Genomic DNA, 21677 nt, shown 5'->3' on the forward strand with positions numbered 1-21677 from the left:
TAGCTAGCAGCTAACTGCTACCATGGTGGACAACTTTACAGCTCTGTACATTTGGTGCGTCCAAAAAGTCACGGCTCTGGATGTAGATTTCTCCATGTTGTTACCGGCTTCTTCTTCTCTTACACATTTAATGCTATTGGACTTCCGGGTCAAAGCCCGGGGCGGAAACTGTGGAGCATGCTCAGAGCGCCTCGGCCAGTTTGGGTCTGATTGACTGTATACATGCAGGAGTCACATGATCTGGGTGTGTTAGTCCCACTGTGACACATTCACTGCAGGACCATTTCACTCACACTGACATGTTTACAGGGATTTATATAAATCAGTTTTCTCTGTCGTCATGGAAACAGACTGAGTGTGTGTGAGTGCTCACCTGAGGAACCTGCAACAGGTCGTTACACAGAAAATGACTTGTTAAAACATCTCAGAGGTTCATGTTTCCGCTGGTGTCACCTTTACCTGCAGCTGCACGAGGTGAAACCCGATCCAGGAGCAGAGGAGTAGTCCTGTGTGTGTGTGTGTGTGTGTGTGTGTGTGTGTGTGTGAGAGAGATAATGGAGGTCTGATAAATGCATTTAGAAACTCATAAATGATTCAGCCTCCTGCAGGGAGTGAAGGTTTTTCATCCGTCCATTAAACTTTTTATTGCTAACAAACATGTTTGACTTCACCACCAGTACTGTTGTCATGGTTACCGCTGAGCAAGCCTCCTGATTGGTAGAGAGGTGTGAGACCTGATCTGAGCGCAGACCTCAGGGGCGGAGAGCTTCCTCAGGACGTGTGATTTTTGGAAGGATCAGTGTTAGAAAGGTTACTCATGTCCTCTTGAACACAGTGAGAAAGTTCTGCAGTGTAGGAGGAGTCTGAGGTGTTTCTACTTTGACTGACTGTTCCCATGTTCCGTGTTCCCATGTTCCGTGTTCCCATGTTACATTAACGCACACACACTTCTACACACTCAGAAGTTTGTGTTCCTGCCTTGTGTTTGTCTGACAGCTGATTGTTTTGTGCTCAGCCGTCAGATTAGTTTCCATGTTCCCTCCTCAGCTGTTGACTGACCGCCTGTTTCCTCCGCAGACTCTCCGCAGACCGAACACCTCTCCTCCTATCAGCTGACTGTCCCTCGACCAATAGGGGGCCGGCTGAGGCGGGACGTGGACGGAAGACCCCCCAATCAGGTACTGAGCTTCTCCTGCTGTGGTGTTTGTAGTTTCCCTCTGCTCCTCTGGTCTGTGTTTCATCTCTGTGGAAGCTGTTTGACCTCTGACCTTCCGGAAACACAGCGTCAGCGCAGGAACAGCTGACCAGTCAGATCCACTTCCTGTCTGTGTGACCTCATTCAGCCTCACTGTGTCAGCAGCCCATCTGTCTTCACTTTCACCAAAACATCACAAACTGTTTTTTTAATTACATCATTAAGTTTTAATAGTTTTCAGGCAATACATGAACATTTTAGTTTCCCAACGTGTGATTGGTTCATCCAGATGACGCCAATTTGGAAATTTGCGCCAATGTTTTTTTTTTTTCATACACAATTTGCTTGATTAAAATGACACGTTTATCTGGGGCAGAAGACTGTTAGGAACATTTTTGATCACTTAACAAAGTATATGACATAGGTCTCGTCGTTTTTGACATTTTATCTTGCAGAAGTTACAGATTATAACTTTAAAGGTTTCAGATAGTGAACGCAGCGCTAACACCTGCCTCTCCTCCTGCAGCGTGTCTCTGTGTTTGGTTGTTTCTGCAGCGACGTGTCGTCAGATCAGTGAAGAAAGACATTTTCTGTGTTCGCTCTGTGTTGAGCTCTCACATACACGTCTGATCTGATCCAAGAAACAGTCAGTAAACATCTGTGTGTGTGTGTGTGTGTGTGTGTGTCACAGTATCAGCAGAGTGGGCTGAGTTCACAGTGGGTGTGTGCGCAGCTGAAAGAGTCCCCGATAGAGCTGCAGCAGTGAAGAATGGTTCCACAGAACATGTTTCAGACTCGTAACGATGACCCAGCTGATAAAGGTGGAGCTGAAGCTGCTCTGCTCAGCTCTGTGCACAGCTCACGTCCCAGCGCCACCTTAAAACACACAGTAACACACTCTGGTGAAATGTGAGCATGCTTGGAGCGAGTGACGGTGTGTGAAAGTATGATGGCAGGGCGTGTGTGTGTGTGTGTGTGTGTGTGTGTGTGTGTGTGTGTGTGTGTGTTCAGCCTGCAGCCATGTTTTTCTCTCCTGCTGTTTGATGTGTTTTTGTTCTCTGCAGGAAACAAAAAATATCTGAAGAGTCTAAAAACACTTAAACTCCTTCTGCAGCTTTAATTAACTGTTTATTCATCCTTAAAGGGATAGTGCACCCAAAAATGTAAATTCAGCCATTATCTACTCACCCATATGCCGAGGGAGGCTCAGGTGAAGTTTTAGAGTCCTCACATCACTTGCAGAGATCCAAGGGGAGAGGAGGTAGCAACACAACTCCACCTAATGGAGGCTGACGGCGCCCCAGATTCAAACGTCCAAAAACACATCATTGAAACCACAAAATATCTCCATACTGCTCGTCCGTAGTGATCCAAGGACTCTAAAACTTCACCTGAGCCTCCCTCGGCATATGGGTGAGTAGATAATGGCTGAATTTTCATTTTTGGGTGCACTATCCCTTTAAACGTGTTTACACTGTATAAATTAGCCTCGTGACTAGCGGCTAACTTTTTTTTTTCATTTACTCATAAATTACACGTGTTATTTCTACTTTTCACAGTTGGTTTAAGTCGGGGTTGGAAACGAAATTTTTTGTCCAGCTGTCACTTAGGCTGGTGGATTCTAACATCTGTCAAACACTCAAGAGATTACCTTTGGGTTTTGTCTCCAGCAGCCACATGTGTATTTTACCAGCAGCTGGCTGGTGCTAATTTCCGACCCTGGTTAAGTCTCTGCATCTCCTGAAGGAACAGGTTGAGTTTGAGCCTGCGTGCATGTGTTTTTCAGACTGATGTTGGTGTAGTGAGAAGTTAGCGAAGAGGAACGTGACATATCTCAGGTAGAAACAACATGTGTTGGATTATTTCTTGGCCCGGAGCTTTCCTGTCTGTCTCCACCTGACTCCAGTCTTTATACGTCAGGCTGAAATAGTTTGATATCTTGTCTCTGTCAGTTTGTGAACAGTCTGACATGTGACCGTGCAGATGATGATAAACTCTGTACAGTGTGATGTACTGTCAGCAGTGTTGATCCACCATAGTAACCCTCATTATGTCCCTATGTGATGTCACTATGTTGGTATCTGTAACATGTCACCACCCACTGCTCTGCCTGCAGGAGAACACAGACTGCTGCTCAGAGTTCACATGAACACCAACATGTGACATAGATATTGTCAGATTGGTCTTTAGATAAAACAGTGTATCTTTAAAATACTGTAGGTTCAACACACACGTCACAAATCTGCTGTACAATCATTATAAATAAATCAACATATTCTCACAGAACAGTTTGTTTGATGTCCTCGTCACATCCTTAACGTACAGATACGTAATGAACGTAAAGTTACAGAGGTTTAGGAAAAGAAACATGTTGAGGACGCACCTTAAAATGACCCAGACTTCACACAGATCCAAACAGGTGAGTCCAGGGAAAGTGTGTGACCCATCCCCCGCCCCAACCTGCCTCCTCAGGCCTCATTTACACCGTAAGCGCTGTGTTTGCGTAGCGCTCACGAACAGTCTCTGTTTACTCTTGTTTTCATTTCGGCGAGCGTGTTAACAGGTTAGAGCATTCACACTGCATCTGTTCTACGCGCTGCTCGAGTCGTGCTGCTTTTGCGAGCAAGCTCGAAAATAGAAGAGACGCCGATTTTTTGCGCGAGTCGTGGACGAATGGTCGCGGTATTCAACAAAGAATCGACATCTATCATGGCCGAGAGGTCACAACACACGCAACGTCATGCTTAGTAGTGATACAAAGCAGACAAAGACGACTGACCCATTTGTAGTGCTAAATATTAATTCTCCAAGTGTTGGAATAATCACTGGTGCATGAACCTGTCCACCCTGGGCTTTGGGTCCAAACTCACTTCTTCTTCTTCTTCTTTGGGGTTTATTGGAGATTTGCAAACACGGTGCACTACCATCACCAACTGTTCAGGTGTGGTTTGTATTTTGACAGGACAGCAGCGGCCGCTTGGCGACGCGTCTAGTTTCAGTTTTGGTGTGAATACACGCGTGCTGCCGCTACGCTTGTGGACCGTTACGCGAATGCAACGCTTGCGGTGTAAATGAGGCCTCAGAGTCGCTCAGAGCTGCGTCCTTGTTTACTGCCGTCAGCTCGTTGGTCACGTGATCACAACCATTCAAAATATGTGAGATATGTACGAATTTGGGTGCTTTGCTTTTTGTAGGAAAACATACAACAAAATTGTGAGAACAGTCTGAAATGTCATGTTATAAATTCATCTCAGTTTTACAAGGTAAAATCATGATATCAGTTAAATCTGTACGGTGGCCTTTTCAGGACACGTCAGCTCATCAGGCTCGTCTCCACACTGTCACACTGACGGTGTTAACATGCTGATGTTCAGCCAAACTTGATGCTTCAGCGTGTGTTGGCTTCACACCACATGATTTCAGCCTGATTACGGCTCGGTGTGGCGCCGTGCGGTGTCAGCTCAGCTGGTCGACTAACATTTGGTCGACTGTTAGACTGACGGGGTGTGGTGAGAAATAATTTGGGGCTGTGTGTTTGTATGAGAGCAGCTGTATGAATAAAGTTGGGCTGGTTGTGATGAGAGCCTGAGGAGTGAATGTTTGTTTTCATGGTGAGTGTTGGCAGAGGTGGTGTGTCTGCTCCTGCTGACCTTTGACCCCTGCTGTGTTCAGAGCAGAGGAGCTGTTGTTGGCAGCTGGGTGAGTCCACCGCTGACTTCCTGTCCTCATTCACCTCACACACACACACACACACACACACACACACACACACACACACACACACACACACACCAGCTGTCTGTGTGTGTTCACCTCCGCAGTAATGACATACCTGCTGAGACCTGCAGCAAACACACACACACACACACACACACACACACACACACACACACACACAGAGGCAGATATCTGCCAGGTGAGTCAGACGCTCAGGTGACCTTGAGCTGAGTTTTTCTTTCGTTTTTTGGGACTTTCAGCTTCTCTCTGCAGCTTCCTGTTCACACCTGAACATAAAACACAGATCTCACCTGTGTGTGTGTGAACCGTGACCTCACACTCCTGACCAATCACGTCTCTGACAGCTGCTGTCAATCATCTGATCCTGGTGTCTGTGGGCGGAGTCACATCAGATATGAGAATCTCCTAATCTTAATCTTGTGATGTGTTGATCGTACGTCCTTCGTCTCTACAGGAAGTCAGTGTGAAGTAAACCAGACATCGTCACACACTGCTCTTCCTCTCATCAGTTCAGATTCTTCCTCACAGACAGTCTTTATATCTTACAGATTTTTTTGGGGAGCTGTTTGTGAATCTTGAGAAAAATATTTCACCTTCAGAACTCCAACAGTGAGTCCTCAGCTCCCAGACACTCGCTGTGTGTTGTTAAAGAAAAGGTGATGATGTCACACGGCGGTGAACGTGCTCCGGTCTGACTTCATTAGAACCTGCTGCACAGCGAGTGGAGTTTTACAACACACAGTAAAGTTTATCAGTTTGAACATGTAATATCGTGTCTTTGGGCTGTGGTCAGTAGAATAAAGGGCAGACAGGATTCACACGTCATCTGTTTCTATAGTTGAACACAGAGTCAGAGTTGTTCCTGCGCTCTGTGTGTTTACATTTGTCCACGATAGTGCTATCATTTGTTTCCCTCTAACAGACACAGATTAGACTGTTTTGTTCTTTGGTTAACACGTGTGTCCTTGTTAACCACAGACAGGAAGACACACTGAACAGTAAAACAGAACATCAGAAACAGAGTCAGTGTCTGTCCGTCCACTGAAACTAATGTGAGCGTCTTGTGAAACTGACAGCTGTGTTGAAGGCCTCCGACAGACTGAGAGGTTTCATCAGTGTTACAGTGCAGCGACACTGTGTCACAGGTTTGATGTCTGCAGGCTGTACGATGACAGCACCAACTGAATCACAGGCTACGACGTACCATACAACAGCTTCACACACTGAGTGATGCTGCACGGTTATTACTGTGACGCTCAGCATAGAGGGGCACGTTATAATCTCATTTAATAATATATTTGAAATGTCCGAAAAATGTTAAAAATATGTCCAAAAATTATATTAAAAAAAGTCCAAAAAAAAGTTTATAAAATGTGTAAAAAATATAATTAAGTTGTCTGAAAAATGATGATAAAATGTCAGAAAAAATATTTTTAAAATGGCCGATTTCTTTTAACAAAAATCACCACTGACAGTGACTTGTAGTCAGGTTTTTTATCATAAGTTTCTCTGCTGCTTTCACTTCCTTTGTGATGGTCCACTGTGTGTGTGTGTGTGTGTGTGTGTGTGTGTGTGTTGGGGGTAAATATGACCTGGTGCTCACTGATGGAGATGGGTGTGTGTGTATTGATGATTAAACAGAGGCACCTGTGATTATTATTGTTTATCAGCGTGTTGATCAAACTAACAGCTCGTCTCTGTGTCTCTTCAGGTCTCTTACATCATCAGTGTGGGCGGAAACGATCACGTTGTTCATCTGGAGAGAAATGAGTAAGTCTGGATTTGATATTTATGATGCTGTGTTGGTGTGCTGTAGTTCTGTAGTTGATATAAATAAAACTGTTAGAAAAGTAATAAAATAAAGAAAATGGACAAAATGTGAAAAAAATGAATAGAATAAAGAAAAAAGTAAAATTAAAAAGTAATAAAATAAAAAATGACAAAATGTTTAATAAAAGAAAATCAGAAACTAGAAAATCGCTGTGAAATAAAAGCAATAAAATAGAAAAATGAATAAATTTGAAAAATGTGTAAAAAAGCTGAATAAAATAGAGAAAATTGACAAAATGTGAAAAATAAATAAAACAAAGGAAAGCAACAAAAAAGAATAAAATCTAAAAAATGAATAAAAGAGAAAATTGAAGAAATGTTAAAGGGAAATTTCGGTTTATTTCAACCTGTCTCCTATCGTCCTAAATTTGTTTCAAGTGACTAGTGACATAAAAATAGTAGTTAGCATGTTAGCCGTTAGCCTAGATACAAGGCATACTTCAAGTGCAAAGTTAGTCCACTAAACAAGCTTTTTTTCCACAAAGACCGCCTCATATCGTTAGGATAAATGTCAGAGAACATATAGAAAACGACATGTAAACGTGTTGTCTTACCTTACCGGTGTGCTGCCATGTTTGTTGTTTACCATTTAGCTAAGGCTGCAACCGGTCCCATTCCTTGCAACAGAGGCATTCCTCTTCTGTGGGCACTGGGGCACAGCATCCACAGGTACACCACCAATCTCCAGAGCTACGCAGCCTTGCAGCAGCCATTCCTCCTCTCTCGTCCTCTACCTGTTGCGCCTCTCTCTCTCTCTCTCCTCCTCCGTTCTTCAACTTCACGAAGCTATTCGTCAGTGTATTCTGGCTCAAATAAATAAGGGCGGCCATCACCTCTCGATGTGGAAAGCGCGGCCGAAATCTCGCGATAACAAGCAGCAACAGCCGGAAGGCAGAACCGGACAGTAGCCTGAAAAGTTCATTCATTTATTTTATGAAAGATTTATAGAATAATGGCTGACTTTTTGCCAGACTTCGACTTTGTGGAGGAGGAATTTGATTTTGCAGAGTTTGATGGCCGCCCTTATTTATTTGAGCCAGAATACACTGACGAAGAGCTTCGTGAAATTGAAAGTTAGAAAAGTGACATGATGTGTAAAAAAAACAATAAAATAGAAAAAATGACAGTATATAATAAAAGGCAGAAAATCAACAAAATGTGTAAAAAAAAGAATAAATTAAAGACATAAGGAGAAAACGACGGAGGCACAAAGATCATGTTGTTTGTTCTTTATATCACTGACTCACTTAATCTAATCTCAGTGTGCAGTTTGACCTGGGTCACTTTATCATCTAGTCTGATGACATCATATCACACACCTCTGATCGGCCAATCAGCTCCATCTGTTAATGATGTCAGCAGGAAACAATAAAAACAGATAAATCAACCCTCCGACTGTGTTTTCATCAGCGTGACTGATACTCGTCAGATCTCCTCCTCAGTATCTCTGCTGTGAAACAAACTCTGATAAACTTCAGTGAAATCAGGAAGCTGTGTGAAAACAGTGCGACGACGTTCATCTGAGGGACGACGGTCGGCACAGACATGAAGACTAAAGACCTTCATCAGGTCAAAACATTTACAGGTTTCTACTTCTTTAAACAACAGATAGATTAAGATATACAGCGTAGAAAACAACGGACAGAAACAAACGTACGATACAGAAACACAGAACTCAACAATAAAAAGAAAGAAGAGGAGGAATAGAGTGAGCTCTACTCTTCCCCGCTGACTCCTGCAGCTGGTCGACGGTGAAATCAACTCAAACTCAAATCAGAATCAGAATCAGCAGTGAAATCATTCAGACGCATCAAACACAACACACACGCTGTGAAATCTTTAAATACGATTGTTTTTCTGTGACAGGTGACTTTAGATCTGTTGTCATGGTGACGATACTTTACCACCGTCAGCTTCACCTTTGTTTTTCTGTCTGTGGTTTTTAATCCAAAATGTTTCCTCACATTATTTCCCAGATGGTTTGTTGTCATGACGATTGGCTCAGCTCAGCTCGTTCACTACACTTTGTGTCAACAGCCTCGTTTTTGGAGCTTTTATTGTGGCCTTTATTTTGTAGGATCAGTTACAGACAGGAAATGAGGTTGACGTGCAACAAGTTGAGGTCCCTGGAGACGAGTTACTAAAAGCAGGGCTCGACAGTGGTAGCCATTTTGAGAAATTGAATTGAAAAGTGAATATTTTAATTTGAACAACCACGAAATATGATGTAATATTTAAATACTGCTGAATTCACAGCATTTATTTTTTTTTTAATTTTTAATTTTATTGATTTGCAATTTCAAAAGCTGAATTTGATTTTTTTTTCAGTGTTCACAAATTCAAATCCAGAAATTCAAGTTTCAGAATTAAAAAAACAAATAAAAAACAACAGATCAGCAACAAAATAAAAAAAATAAATAAAATGGAAAAAAGTGTTAAATTTTGTGAAATTAATCAAATTAAAGAAAAATGAATAAAATAAAGAAAATGGAAAATTAAAAAAATATATGTGTAAAAAATGATTTTAAAATGAAAATTTAGAAAAAAATAATAAGATAAAATTGAAATTGATTGACTTGAATTTCTGTGTCTGAATTCGACCGAACAAATTTTAGCTACCTGATTTTTTTTTCCTCCAAAATTCTGAAAGATAAATTTTCATGGATCTGAATTTGTGAACATTAAAACATTATTTAAATTCAGCTCAGAATGTTGTTCAGTTATTGTAATAAAGCTTTTAATAATTTTTATTTTTTAGTTGTTTATTATTTATCAAATGACATATAATCTAATACAAGATTATTTATACAATATTTTATAACCTTAAAATCTATATTATTTACTGAAAGTGAAACGTCACAGCTTTAATTTTTAATCTTTGGTTTTTACATTATTTTTTATCCCCGTTGTGTTTTTATTTTATTCTCTCTTTTTTTTTTACTGTCATTTGTTTTTTGTTTTTTTAGTTTTGCAGATTTTAAATGTTGTTGTTTATTTTTGTGGTTATTTATTTGTTGTCTGTGTTGTCTCAGTGTTGCTGTGTGAAGCACTTTGGGCTGTGTGTTATAAATAAATAAATAAATGAAGTTGATGTTGTTGTTTTCAGACTGCTGCTTCCTGCAGACTTCACTGTGTTCACATACAGTCAGAACGGATCACTCATCACATCCACACCACCTGTACAGGTAACACACACACACACACGCACACACACACACACACACACTGGGTGTGTCAGGACGCGTCAGTGACCTTTGATGAGACCAGTCAGAGCTTCAGATAATGAACCTCAACAGGAAGCTGTGCTCAGCAGACGAGGATGAGTCAGTGAAAAGGACTGAGGCAGGAACAACAGAGGAAGGAAGCATAAGGAATTCAACTCAGCGAGGTGGGACCTGGTGGAAGCTGGAATGTGAAACAAACACAAAAATACAGAAGAGGAAACTCGTCGTCCTGGAGGGCAGCGCCTCCTCCCAGCTCACCTCCCAGAGGAGAAACACAAAAACACAAAAACAAGCAAACAATGAAAATAATCCCACAGTGAGAGCAGCGAACAGACCATTGACGCTCGGCACAGATGAAATGTTGAAACCTTCACGACTACACTTTAAATGCTCGACACGTTAATGAGCTTTGACCACCAGCTGCCTTTAACCCAGCAGGTCTGAAACACATTAAAACAATAAAAGTCCCACCTTATTTTGTTACATAAAAACTTTTATTGTGAAGCAGCAGAATAAGGACATGTTGAGTTTCCGGCTGAGAGTGAACATAAACAGTAAAATAAATCAGATGTGTGAAGTGAAAACAGGACGCAGGAGAGAAGCTAAACTCCAAACCACAGAGCTTCAGTCAGAAGCTACAGACGTCCTGAGAGCTGAACACACAGAGACTGTTGAAGACACCTGTCTCTCTGGTCTCCTGCAGACAGACAGGAGGAGAGTCTCACATCACACAGGCTCGTTTCAGAGGGAGATGGGGGGTCATGGGGGCCCAGCTTTTGGACTTAGTCCAGAGTAGGTCCATCTCTGGTGAAGCTCAGCGTTGTACGGTGCGTCTTAACTGATAATGGAAACACAAACTGGCACAGCATGACGTTACTCAGCGCCGCCAAAAAAAATCACTTGTTCCTGCACTTGATTAAGCTCGTCCTCCCTGAACGCCAGCATGACGTGGTGTTCACCTGCCTCACTCCACCGGCCTGAACCAACATACAAAGAACTGTGTTCCTCCTGCAGGCAGCTGAACACCTGCAGCCCTCACTGATCTATATTTTGATTTGATGAAAGCTTCGTTCAGACGTGTGTGTCGGACATTTTCAGCCCCGACCTCTCAGTCAAAGACCAAACTGTAAAGATCTGTTTAGTAAATCTATAACAGAATGTATGTGATTTAAAGCAGTGCTTTGATATGGCAGCAGTTTACATCACATATGAAGTCATACGACAGAGCTGCACATATGAGCACCTCCCCACACATCAAAACCAGGTTTAACACGTGTGGATCTGAACTTGAACACGTCTGTGTGCATTCATTAACAAACCTTAGTTCTGTGGACGTGTCTAATGATTGCTGTGCGACCTTGCCTGAACATCAGTGTTTGCAGCACCTCAATAAATGAAGGATGATCGCCGTCAGTCACGTCACGTCAGTCTTCCCCTGTCACAGTGGATCAGTAGAGCGACACAGAAAACAACACATGACAGTTTGATTGTGCAGACACCAGACCTGGGAGAGTGTGCACCACGTCAGCCCCATACCTCCAAATAAAGGTGTGAAAACTGGATTTTGATCGTCTGCAAGAAACAGACACAAGTTGAGATAATAATGCAGAACCTTTTTTTTTTTTTTTTTTTTTAATGATTTTTTTTGGACATTTTACCTTTAATGGACAGGACAGGTAAGCATGAAAGGGGGGAGAGAGAAGGGGGGATGACATGCAGCAAAGGGCCACAGGCTGGACTCGGACCACTGTGGCAACAGCCTTGTACATGGGGCGCCTGCTCCACCACTAAGCCACCGACGCCCCATAATGCAGAACCTTTTATATGTTGCATTATAATCTAGTGTCACAAACAAATTACCAGCCCAGCTGAGGTGCAGTTGGTCATGCAGCAACAACTGACTCATTGTTTTAGTTTGTGAAATGTGAGGAGACAGTTAAAAAGATTCCAGAGTGCCGTCTTCAGATGTCTCTCCATTTGTCCAAAGATCAAATCGACTCACAGACGGATCCTTTCTGCACTAATTAAAATAACTTTAATGCCCCTGATCACACAGGAAGTGTTTCAGCAGCTGGAGGCGTCTTTTTCCAACAGTTTTTAATGAGAATGAAGCTTTTTACTCGCTGTTTTTGTGTTGCTGTGCACCTCGTGTTTCTGCGCTCTGAGCTCCAGGAGAAACTGGTGGTAGTGGTTGCTGGATACCCAGAGCTATACGACTTTACAAAGCACAGTTAGCACCATCTGAATAGAAAACAGCAGATAAGTGCAGTACTGTAAACGTCCATGATGGAGGAGAAGCTCCTGGACCAACTGGTGGTACTCCCCATGATCCAGCCTCTTTTTTAGGGTCTCATGTACCCACACAGATCTCTGTTTATCTGCTGACAGCCTCTCACCCTCAACCAGAGCTACAGACAGCACCCTCTGCCTCAACATGGCAGCAGCTACACACTGATTACTGCAGGATAGATTGATCACACAGGAAGGTTAGGGTGAGGAGGTGATGGGCTGGTTGCCTGGCAGTGCAGTGCGCCTCATGATGGCGTCCTAATGGAGCAAAAAGCATCGACATGACACAAACCAAACGTCTGAGACTAAACTCTGCCTGTGAGCTGCTCCGTGTGTCTGAAGCTGGTTGGTTTATTGAAATAAGAGTTTTCCCAGAAAGAGAGGCATGATGGGACTTCCCTTGCCTCTCAGTGTGTGTGTGTGTGTGTGTGTGTATTGATATTTCCTGTGTGCTGACCTACTGCACTCGTCGCTCGGAGGTTTTCCCTCTCTCTCTGTGATATCTGATGACACATGAATGATTTACAGCCTCTGGACTCTGTAAACTCTGCGTCAGTCAGATCCTCATCACCGTGTACAGAACGATACAGGCCGGCAGCTCTGTGACGCTGCGCTGAGACTCAGCTAAATGCTAACAGCAGCATGCTAACAGGCTGATGTCTAGCAGTTAGAATGTTCACCATGTAGCATGTTAGCATGTGGCTAATTATCAGTGAGCACAGAGTCCAGCTGAGGCTGATGGGACGTCTTCAGCTCTGAGGATATTTGGTCGTAAATAAATAAATGAAGTTTTGTTTAAGTAGAATTATTCTCAGATAATTTCTTGAAAGTTTCCTTTAAATAATGATTTTGTTTGGAAACAGCTTCACTCAAAACTTTGACTTCAGTTTAACACAGTTACACAAAAGTTTTGAGTTCAGCAGACACAAAATAAATGTGTCACATGACCCTCTTCTGACGGGTTTATGTCAGTTTAACATAACTTTTGTTGTTGTTGTTGTTGTTTGAGCATTTAATTCAGATGAGCACAAAAACATTGAGTACACATTTTAGTGAGAGGTCACTACTCTGTCCAGTAAATAAAGCTGTCAGATCAATACTGAGCTGTGTTTTAATTTTAGATGTGGTGGAAGGAGAAAGCAGCACAAAGTGGAAATACTCAAGTAAAATACGAGTAGCTCAGAGCACCTTGTACTGAAGCACAGTACTTGAGTAAATGTACTTAGTTACTTAGCTAATAACATGTGATGTTTTGTAATGAACTCCACTGACAGTGACACACATGGAACAGCTGCAGTAATGACACAATAACATCATGTAACAGTAGAGTTTAACATGAACACAGGGTTTTATATTTGTTCAGACTCCAGAGTTATGTTGCCTGCGCTGAGGCTCTGCCTGCAAGACTACAGTCAGGGAACAAAACACAAACTAATAACCTGTCAGCTGATTGACACACACTGTGTTTAATGTTTGTCATATTTAAGGTCAGATATGTGGAGCTGACAGTCTGTGGTGAGTCTGTGTCACAGTTTCCTTCGTTCATGTTTCTAAAGTGAGCTTCTTTAATGTGTGAAGACACTTTTCATTAACATGGACTTCATGATTTATGATCTGACGTTATTAATCCTCACACTGTTTGTTCAGTGTCACAAAGAGACGCCAAATAAACTATTTCAAATATTCTAATAATGAAATATTATCCATGAATAACTGGACGGTTTCTGAGACAACAGGCCCCTGGACATGGACATGTAAAGTCCCTCCACGCCTTTACGCCTCTTTGTAGTTATGCGTCTTTTTGCAGGCGCTTTGTGTCTCTTTGTGGTCAGTCTGTCACTTTGTTTTGCAGGCACGCTTTTCATCTCTTTTCATTGGTTTTGAGTCTCCGTGGATGATTTCTGTTTTTTGGGTTAGGGTTGTGTCTCTTTGTAGTCGTTTTGTGGCTCTTTAAAGTCAGGTTGTGTCTCTTTGTGGTCAGTTTGTGAATCTTTGCTGCTGCTTTGTGTCTCTTTGTGGTCATTTGGCACCTCTGCGCGGTCATTTTGAGTCTCTTTGCAGTGGCTTTGTGTCTTTTTGAAGTCATGTTGTGTCTCTTTGCAGTTCAGTTGTGTCTCTTTGCAGTTCAGTTGTGTCTCTTTGCGGTCATTTTGTGTCTCTTGCTGTGGCTTTGTGTCTTTATACAGTCAGGTTGTGTCTCTTTGCAGTTCAGTTGTGTCTCTTTGCGGTCATTTTGTGTCTCTTGCTGTGGCTTTGTGTCTTTATACAGTCAGGTTGTGTCTCTTTGCAGTTCAGTTGTGTCTCTTTGCGGTCATTTTGTGTCTCTTTGCTGTGGCTTTGTGTCTTTATACAGTCAGGTAGTGTCTCTTTGCAGTTCAGTTGTGTCTCTTTGCGGTCATTTTGAGTCTCTTTGCTGTGGCTTTGTGTCTTTGTACAGTCAGGTAGTGTCTCTTTGTGGTCGCTTTTCATCTCTTTTCTTTAGTTTCTTTGTGGATGATTTCTGTTTTTGCAGTTGTTTTAGGTCTCTTTGCGGTGGCTTTGTGTCTTTTTGAAGTCGTGTTGTGTCTCTTTGTGGTCAATTTGTGAATCTTTGCAGTTGCTATGTGCCTCCTTGTGGCATCTCTTTGCAGTAGTTCTGAATGTCTGTGAAGCCATTTTGCATCTTATTGTTGTTCTGCGTCTCTCTTTGGTCCTTTTGTGCCTCTTTGCAGTTACTTTGCGTCTCTTTGTGTCGTCGTGTTGCATGCCTCTGTAGCTTGCAGCTTTTTGCAGTAGTTTGGCATCTCTTTGCTCTCATGTTACATCTCTGGCGACTCTTTGCAGCCTTTCTTCAGAAATACTGGAAAACATTAGTATTAACGACGTTAAAGTTGAGCAAGATCTTGAGAAACTACTTCTGGGAAGAAAAGTGACAAATATGAAGTTCCTCTGAACTCACTCAGCATTTCTACAAATGCACACACAGGAAGTGCTTTATGAGCTCCTCTGGGAGCCACACAGGAAGTGTGTGTATTTGCAGTCAGCTGATTACTCAGAACATCGTTGTAGGCTGTTTTCACTCAGGTCCTCAGATAGGACTCATGACATCATCGCTAAGGCATAAATTAAAAGACTGTTATTTTATTTTTCATCCTTTGTAATGAATGACATGTGGAATAATATGTAAAAAGAAAAGGGCGTGGTGAGCCGATGAATTGAACAGGTGTGGCGACCTGAACATCTGGTGCAGTAGATGAGATCAGTGTCAGCGAGCAGGTGTGTCCTGCTCAGAGTCGCCATTGGTGTGTATGTCTGAATATGTTTGACACTAGTGTGAATAAGAACTGGGTTCATTACGTTTTTATTTAATTTGGGGCGAAACAGACTGTGAATAGTTTTATATTAGTTGTAAATAAATTTGGGAATTTGTTTGGTGCAGGGACACATGGGTTAACTTCCACCTGCTCCTTTTCAGACACTGTTATCTTTGTCTCGTTTGTTTTATTTTGATTCAAAATAAATTCATTCATTCATCAGTTTAAGACGCCGCTGTGTGTCGAGGCGGGAATTTGATTTCATTCACATGATTTAGTAACGAGAGTAATCTGATTATCTGAGCTGATTATAAGATGTTTGTTTTTTCATTTACTGATTTATTGTCTTGACTGCGTAAATTATATTTCAAAGGCCATGAAGTCATGATTTATGATTAATTATGGAAGCATCTGATTGATTGAATGAGTAAATTAATTAATTAATGAGCTTTATGATAATTAATTGTACTTGATTGATCTTGTTTGAAATTAAAAGAGTAGAAATTATTTAACAGTTATTACAGATTTAAAAAGAGTTTAAATATTATCTAAAACGAAGCACTGATATTTAAAAGAATATGCAATAAATACATTGTGTAAATATCTGGTGCAGCACGAGTGATCACATTAACAATGTGGAAAATATATTTTGATTTAATCATTAATAATTGGATTAAAATCCAGTGGTGGTTTCTGTTATTTAAGATGTGGATTTATTATTATTTATTTTCCTGTCAACCTGTCATTGTGTCAGTAAATGAGGACAGTGAGTGGAGTTCAGACACTGGAGCTGAAACCAAACAATAACTGGACGCTTAGGTTCCTCTCATTGTCATCTTTGAGTTCAGCTGCTCCATGTCTCCAGATATCTGATGTCACACATGAACGCAGACACACAACATCAGTTTCTGGTCACCACTTCATTTGTTAGTTCATTTAATGTGTCTGACATGTGTTCAGCCTCACGTGTGTCTCCTGCACCTGTGTTCAGATGTTCCTGTTCATTAAGAGAAGCTGCTGACGACATCGTCCCTGTTACTGACAGCTCTCTGTATGGAGCATCACTGACTCTGATACCTCCTCACACTGACATCAGTGTGTGTTACAGTGTCACACACACACACACACACACACACACACACACGCTGATGTCATGTTCTCCGTTAACCTTTAAACATTTGACATTTCTTCTTCTGTTGCCTCCTTCACCTGTTTTTACCTGCTGCTGTCAGTGTAACAGCTGAAGCTGGTGTGAAGCTGGTGTGAAGCTGGTGTGAAGCTGATGTGCGCCCCCTGCTGGTGTGTCTGTACAGTCACACTGTGTCATGTCTCTGTGTCACTGCAGGACCACTGTCACTATCAGGGCTTCGTTCAGGACATGGAGGGTTCTGCTGTCGCTATGAGCGTCTGCAACGGCCTCAGGTAACACACACACTCACACACACACACACACACACACACACACACACACACGGTATTGATGACTGCTTGTGTATGTGTTTGTTTTTAATCTACAGAAAAGATTCTTTAACCTGCGACTGTTTCAGCACAAAACTTAAATTTTTGCTCGTACTTTTTCTGTGTATTTTACTTTAACTGAAACATAAACAGTTATTTTCTATATTGATAAATGTGTCAGTTATTATTTAGGTTTAATCTAATTAAGCTTGTTGTGTCCGAACCCAAAGAGAGGCCGTTTGTTTTCATACAAAACAGAGACAAATCTGAAAAGAGATAAAAGATAAATTTGGGAATTTAATGAAAAATATTTGAGTTAAAAGAAGAAATGTGAGAAAGTGGTCGGGACAGATTTTTTTTTTTAATTCGAAATTTGAAATGAAGTCATTTATTCATTTATTCTAAAACCTTTATTGACAGTGGAGTTGTCTCCGCCCACTCACCTTTCAGCCAATGGTGATGATTCACTGATGGCACCTGTGTGACCTGTAGGAACCGTCAGTTTTATGAGCAAATCTGTGATACAACCAAAGTTAAACATCAAAGAACAAATGTCCCCACTTCGTTGCTAAAATATGTTTGTAGTCCTCACTATGTGGCATGTACAAGTACACACACACACACTTTACAAACTGTACACACTCCCTCCCTCTGTCAAGGACAAAGTTAGTTTCCTATTTATATTCTCCTCACAGATGGCTCTGTGTGTGTGTGTGTGTGTGTGTGTGTGTGTGTGTGTGTGAAGTCCACCCTGCTGTCTCAGTCTGTGTGATTTCTCAGTAATTAATATGGTGGGAGTCTCACACACACACACACACACACACACACACACTTTATCAACACCACTGGAGGTTTGAGCTGAACGTTAAAGGGCCAGTTCATCCAAATCACTGATCTGACTCACAGACATCAAACAGTTTACTGTGCGATGCAGTTTAATTTAATTCTATCCACCTTATTCCTGCCCCCATGATCGCTTGTGTGAATTACGGGTACAGCTTTCAGTGTTGAACCAAAATCTGCGATTTCCAATGGTAACAGTTTGTTTACAGTTTGTTTACAGAACTCTGTTCTTCTTTGCAAGAGGGAAATAAAACGTGGAACACACCACCTGTTACAGCTCTAAGTGGATCATGTGATCATACCTCTGCCATCTCTGACAGCCATCTCAAAGCAACTGCGCACGCTAACAATTAGCACGCTAACAATTAGCATGCTAACAATTAGCTTGCCTTGCTCCATTCAAATATTATTAACTTTAACATGTTGCGAGCAGCTTAAGGTAGCATCTGCTCCTTCTAAAGATGATTAATGATCTCTGACACTAAGACATAACTCAGTATTAACTGTAGCTCCATGTAAAGTGAATAAATGTGATGTTTCCAGCTAATCCACCGCTCGTCCGCATTAACCACGCAGTTTACACGTTTTTGTAACTTCTGATTTATTAAAACTGTTCTGAGTGAAACTTGAAGCTGAATTTAGCAGCAGACTTCAGTCACAGTGATATAAAGTACGAGTACAGGATTGATATCGCTTAACAATTTTTTAAAGAACCGCCGCTGTTGATAATCCTCTGTGACTGACTAGCTTACTGCTACTTCCACTATCTCACCCACAGTAGTGCACATAATCACATCTACAGCGGCGCCCCCAGGAATAAGGTGGATATATGTAGTCAGGTGTCGCTGCTCCATCTGTCCTTCAGCCAAAAGGTCCTCGGCCTGAAAAACGTTGAAGACTCAACTTTACATGATTCTTTGAAAAACTAAAAAGGTCATTAAACAAACACTTGAATCCTCTTTTTTAAACATCTGGATAAAAAACGATTTTCAACCTGCATCTCTGTTTTTAAACGATGTCTCACTCTGACTGAAAAAAACAAAACAACGCTATAATCCCTTCGTCTCTCTTTCCTTCAGAGGAGTGTTGCATCTCAATGACGACAGTTACGGCATTGAACCGTCAGACTCCACCCCTGACCAGCACCTGGTGTACCGCCTGCAGGATGTGACATCACAGCCCCGGGGGTGTGGCACGCCACATGATGACGAGCATGACCACGACAGCAATGCCACAGAGCATGCTCAGTACAAACCAGAGGAAATCCACCACAGGCAGCACAGCAGGGTGCGTTCACACACACACACACACACACACACACACACACACACACACAGATTCCTGTACGGGCAACAACGTGAGGTCTGTTAAAGGTAGCTATGAAGTGAGGACCGTCCTTTCTACTGGTTCCCTGACTCCATCATTCAACTTGGTCTCTTATAAATAAAATAAAAATCATCAACTTAAAGCATGTTTCTGTTGAGGGGAGGACTTTTTCCGAAAGGGGGCGCTGTTGGGTTAATTTCAGGCCGTACTTGTTTAGCATCGTTAGCTTACAGTTATTCTTTGAATCAGTTGTGTATTTCTGTTTGTGTATGCAGATGAAACGAGCTATTCTTCATCAGACCCACTACGTGGAGCTGCTGCTGGTGGTCGACAATGACCGGGTAACACACACACACACCCACACACACACACACACACAGTTAAACACAACTGCTCATACATTGTTAAAGGAACAGTCCAACAAGTTCTTTGTAATCTCCGTCACATGTTTCAGATAAATGTAAATGATCTAATAGAGGGGCACCATGAGTTTATTTGAAGCAGGCTTGTATTAGAGACGGGCTCTCTTTCCAAGTCACTCTGATAGATAAATAAATACAGTGTCCGTTGTCAAATGTTTGTGTAGTGTTGAGGTTTCAAGGGTGCTGAGCAGATATTAGAAGGTTGAGTTACAACACTGCACAACACTGATTGGTCAAAGAGAATCTTGGGGACACAGGACATCCTGCATTAACCTGCCATTTTTAAACAGCCAAGCGGTCGTCAGTAAAGACCTCACTTTTTTATTATATGACCAGATTTTTAAACACGAAAGCCTCTAGAACTACAGTGTACACTCAAACTGAGGCTGCACAACTAATCATATATTAATTCTGATCACAATTTTGGCTCCCCACAATTAAACGTTCATGGTTGACTGTGATACTAATATAAGAATAAATTGTGCTGCACTCATACAAGCATTTTCTAAACTAACAGCCAGCCTCCACTTTTAAACGGCTGTTATTCCACCTGTCAGCAGCAGCCTTTGAAAAACTTGAAAATTCTAATTAAGACTAGTCGTCCAGTCTAAAAAAGGAAAACACTCAGAAAACAGTCAAAATTTATCACAATTTACTGTGAAGTATTTGAAACATTGTCCCAAAACATATTGTGCACATTAAGAGCCCTTTGAAGCCTTCACTTTACAATGTTCAACAACGATGATGATGTCATGATGATGTCACGAATCCCACCGAAACACTGAGGGGGAAAAGTGTCTGTGTTGTGTACCTGATGTTTTGTCTCAGGGTTTTTATTTCTATCTTTCTTCAGTATAATTATATGAACAAGAACGAGACAGCAGTGAGAGAAGAGATGGTTCATCTGGCCAACTTTATAGACAGTGTGAGTAAATACACACACACACACACACACAATAAAAATGTTCCTTCAGTAAAATTATGTAAATATAGAATAAGTACCTGAAACTTGTCACGTACAGAGCATGAGTCCCTGCACACCTTGGTGTGTTTACCTGTGTGAGGTTGTTGATTGTGTGTATGTGTGTGTGTGTGTGTGTGTGTGTGTGTATAGATCTACATACAGCTGAATGTGCGGGTGGTCCTGGTCGGTCTGGAGATCTGGACTCAGCAGAACCTGATCAGCACAGACGGAGGAGCCGGAGAGGTGCTGAGTCGCTTCACCCAGTGGAGAGAGAAGGAGCTGGTCCCCCGCCGCCGCCACGACTCCGCACAGCTCATCCTGTCAGTACACACACACACACACACACACACACACACACACACTGAAACACGTGTGGTCAGTGATGATGACGATGCTGATGATGATGATGTCATTGCAGGAAGAAGGGTTTTGGTGGAACAGCAGGAATGGCCTTCGTCTCCACCGTCTGCTCCAGGAGCCACGGGGGCGGGATCAACGCGGTATGCAGCTTTTACCTCCTTCTTATTGGCCGAATCACCTGTCTGTCTCTTCACAAACTAATGCTGCGTTCAAAGCATACAGAAAAGTTGGTAAATTTAAACTTCAGAGGCTGCTGCACCGACGATGGCCATGACCCGAGGTTTTAATGTTTTCAGGATGTTTGTCTCGTCAATGCGATATCTCAAGAACACATGGAAGGAATTTCTTCAAATTTGGCACAAACGTCCACTTGGAATCAGTGATGAACAGATTAAATGTTGGTGGTCATAGGTCTAAGGTCAAGGTCGCTGTGACCTCTTCTGTCTCATTGTCATGAATACGATATGTCAAGGGAACTTTGAGGGAATTTCTTTAAATTTGGCACAAACGTACACTTCTAATTCTAGTTCTGGCTGATACTGGTTTACGTTTAGTCAGATTGTTTCCATTTAAAGTACGTGAAATTTAGGTGGATTTATACTTGTGCGTCACCTCTACGTCGTAGCCTACGTTGTTGAGAGCATTTATACTTGTGGTGGTGTGTTGGTGTCACTCTGCAGTTACACCTCCAGAACACTAGGCGGTGGAGTTTCTGTGAAGTGCTGTAAAGTTTCG

General features: G+C 41.9%; 1 protein-coding gene across 2 annotated transcripts in view; it reads left to right on the forward strand.

Annotated features, from left to right (window-relative positions):
• Window positions 1-21677, forward strand: part of adam9 (ADAM metallopeptidase domain 9) — a 55565-nt gene that overhangs the window by 17147 nt on the left and 16741 nt on the right. For both annotated transcript variants that reach the window (XM_049577944.1, XM_049577945.1), the window contains exons 2-10: window positions 1078-1178; window positions 6645-6703; window positions 9870-9948; window positions 16915-16991; window positions 18950-19157; window positions 19472-19537; window positions 20472-20543; window positions 20733-20902; window positions 21001-21082. In XM_049577944.1, the coding sequence (XP_049433901.1) occupies window positions 1078-1178; window positions 6645-6703; window positions 9870-9948; window positions 16915-16991; window positions 18950-19157; window positions 19472-19537; window positions 20472-20543; window positions 20733-20902; window positions 21001-21082 (914 nt within the window). The remainder of the gene's footprint in view (window positions 1-1077; window positions 1179-6644; window positions 6704-9869; window positions 9949-16914; window positions 16992-18949; window positions 19158-19471; window positions 19538-20471; window positions 20544-20732; window positions 20903-21000; window positions 21083-21677) is intronic.

This window comes from Epinephelus fuscoguttatus, linkage group LG6 (genome assembly GCF_011397635.1).
Source record: "Epinephelus fuscoguttatus linkage group LG6, E.fuscoguttatus.final_Chr_v1".
Taxonomy (NCBI): domain Eukaryota; kingdom Metazoa; phylum Chordata; class Actinopteri; order Perciformes; family Serranidae; genus Epinephelus; species Epinephelus fuscoguttatus.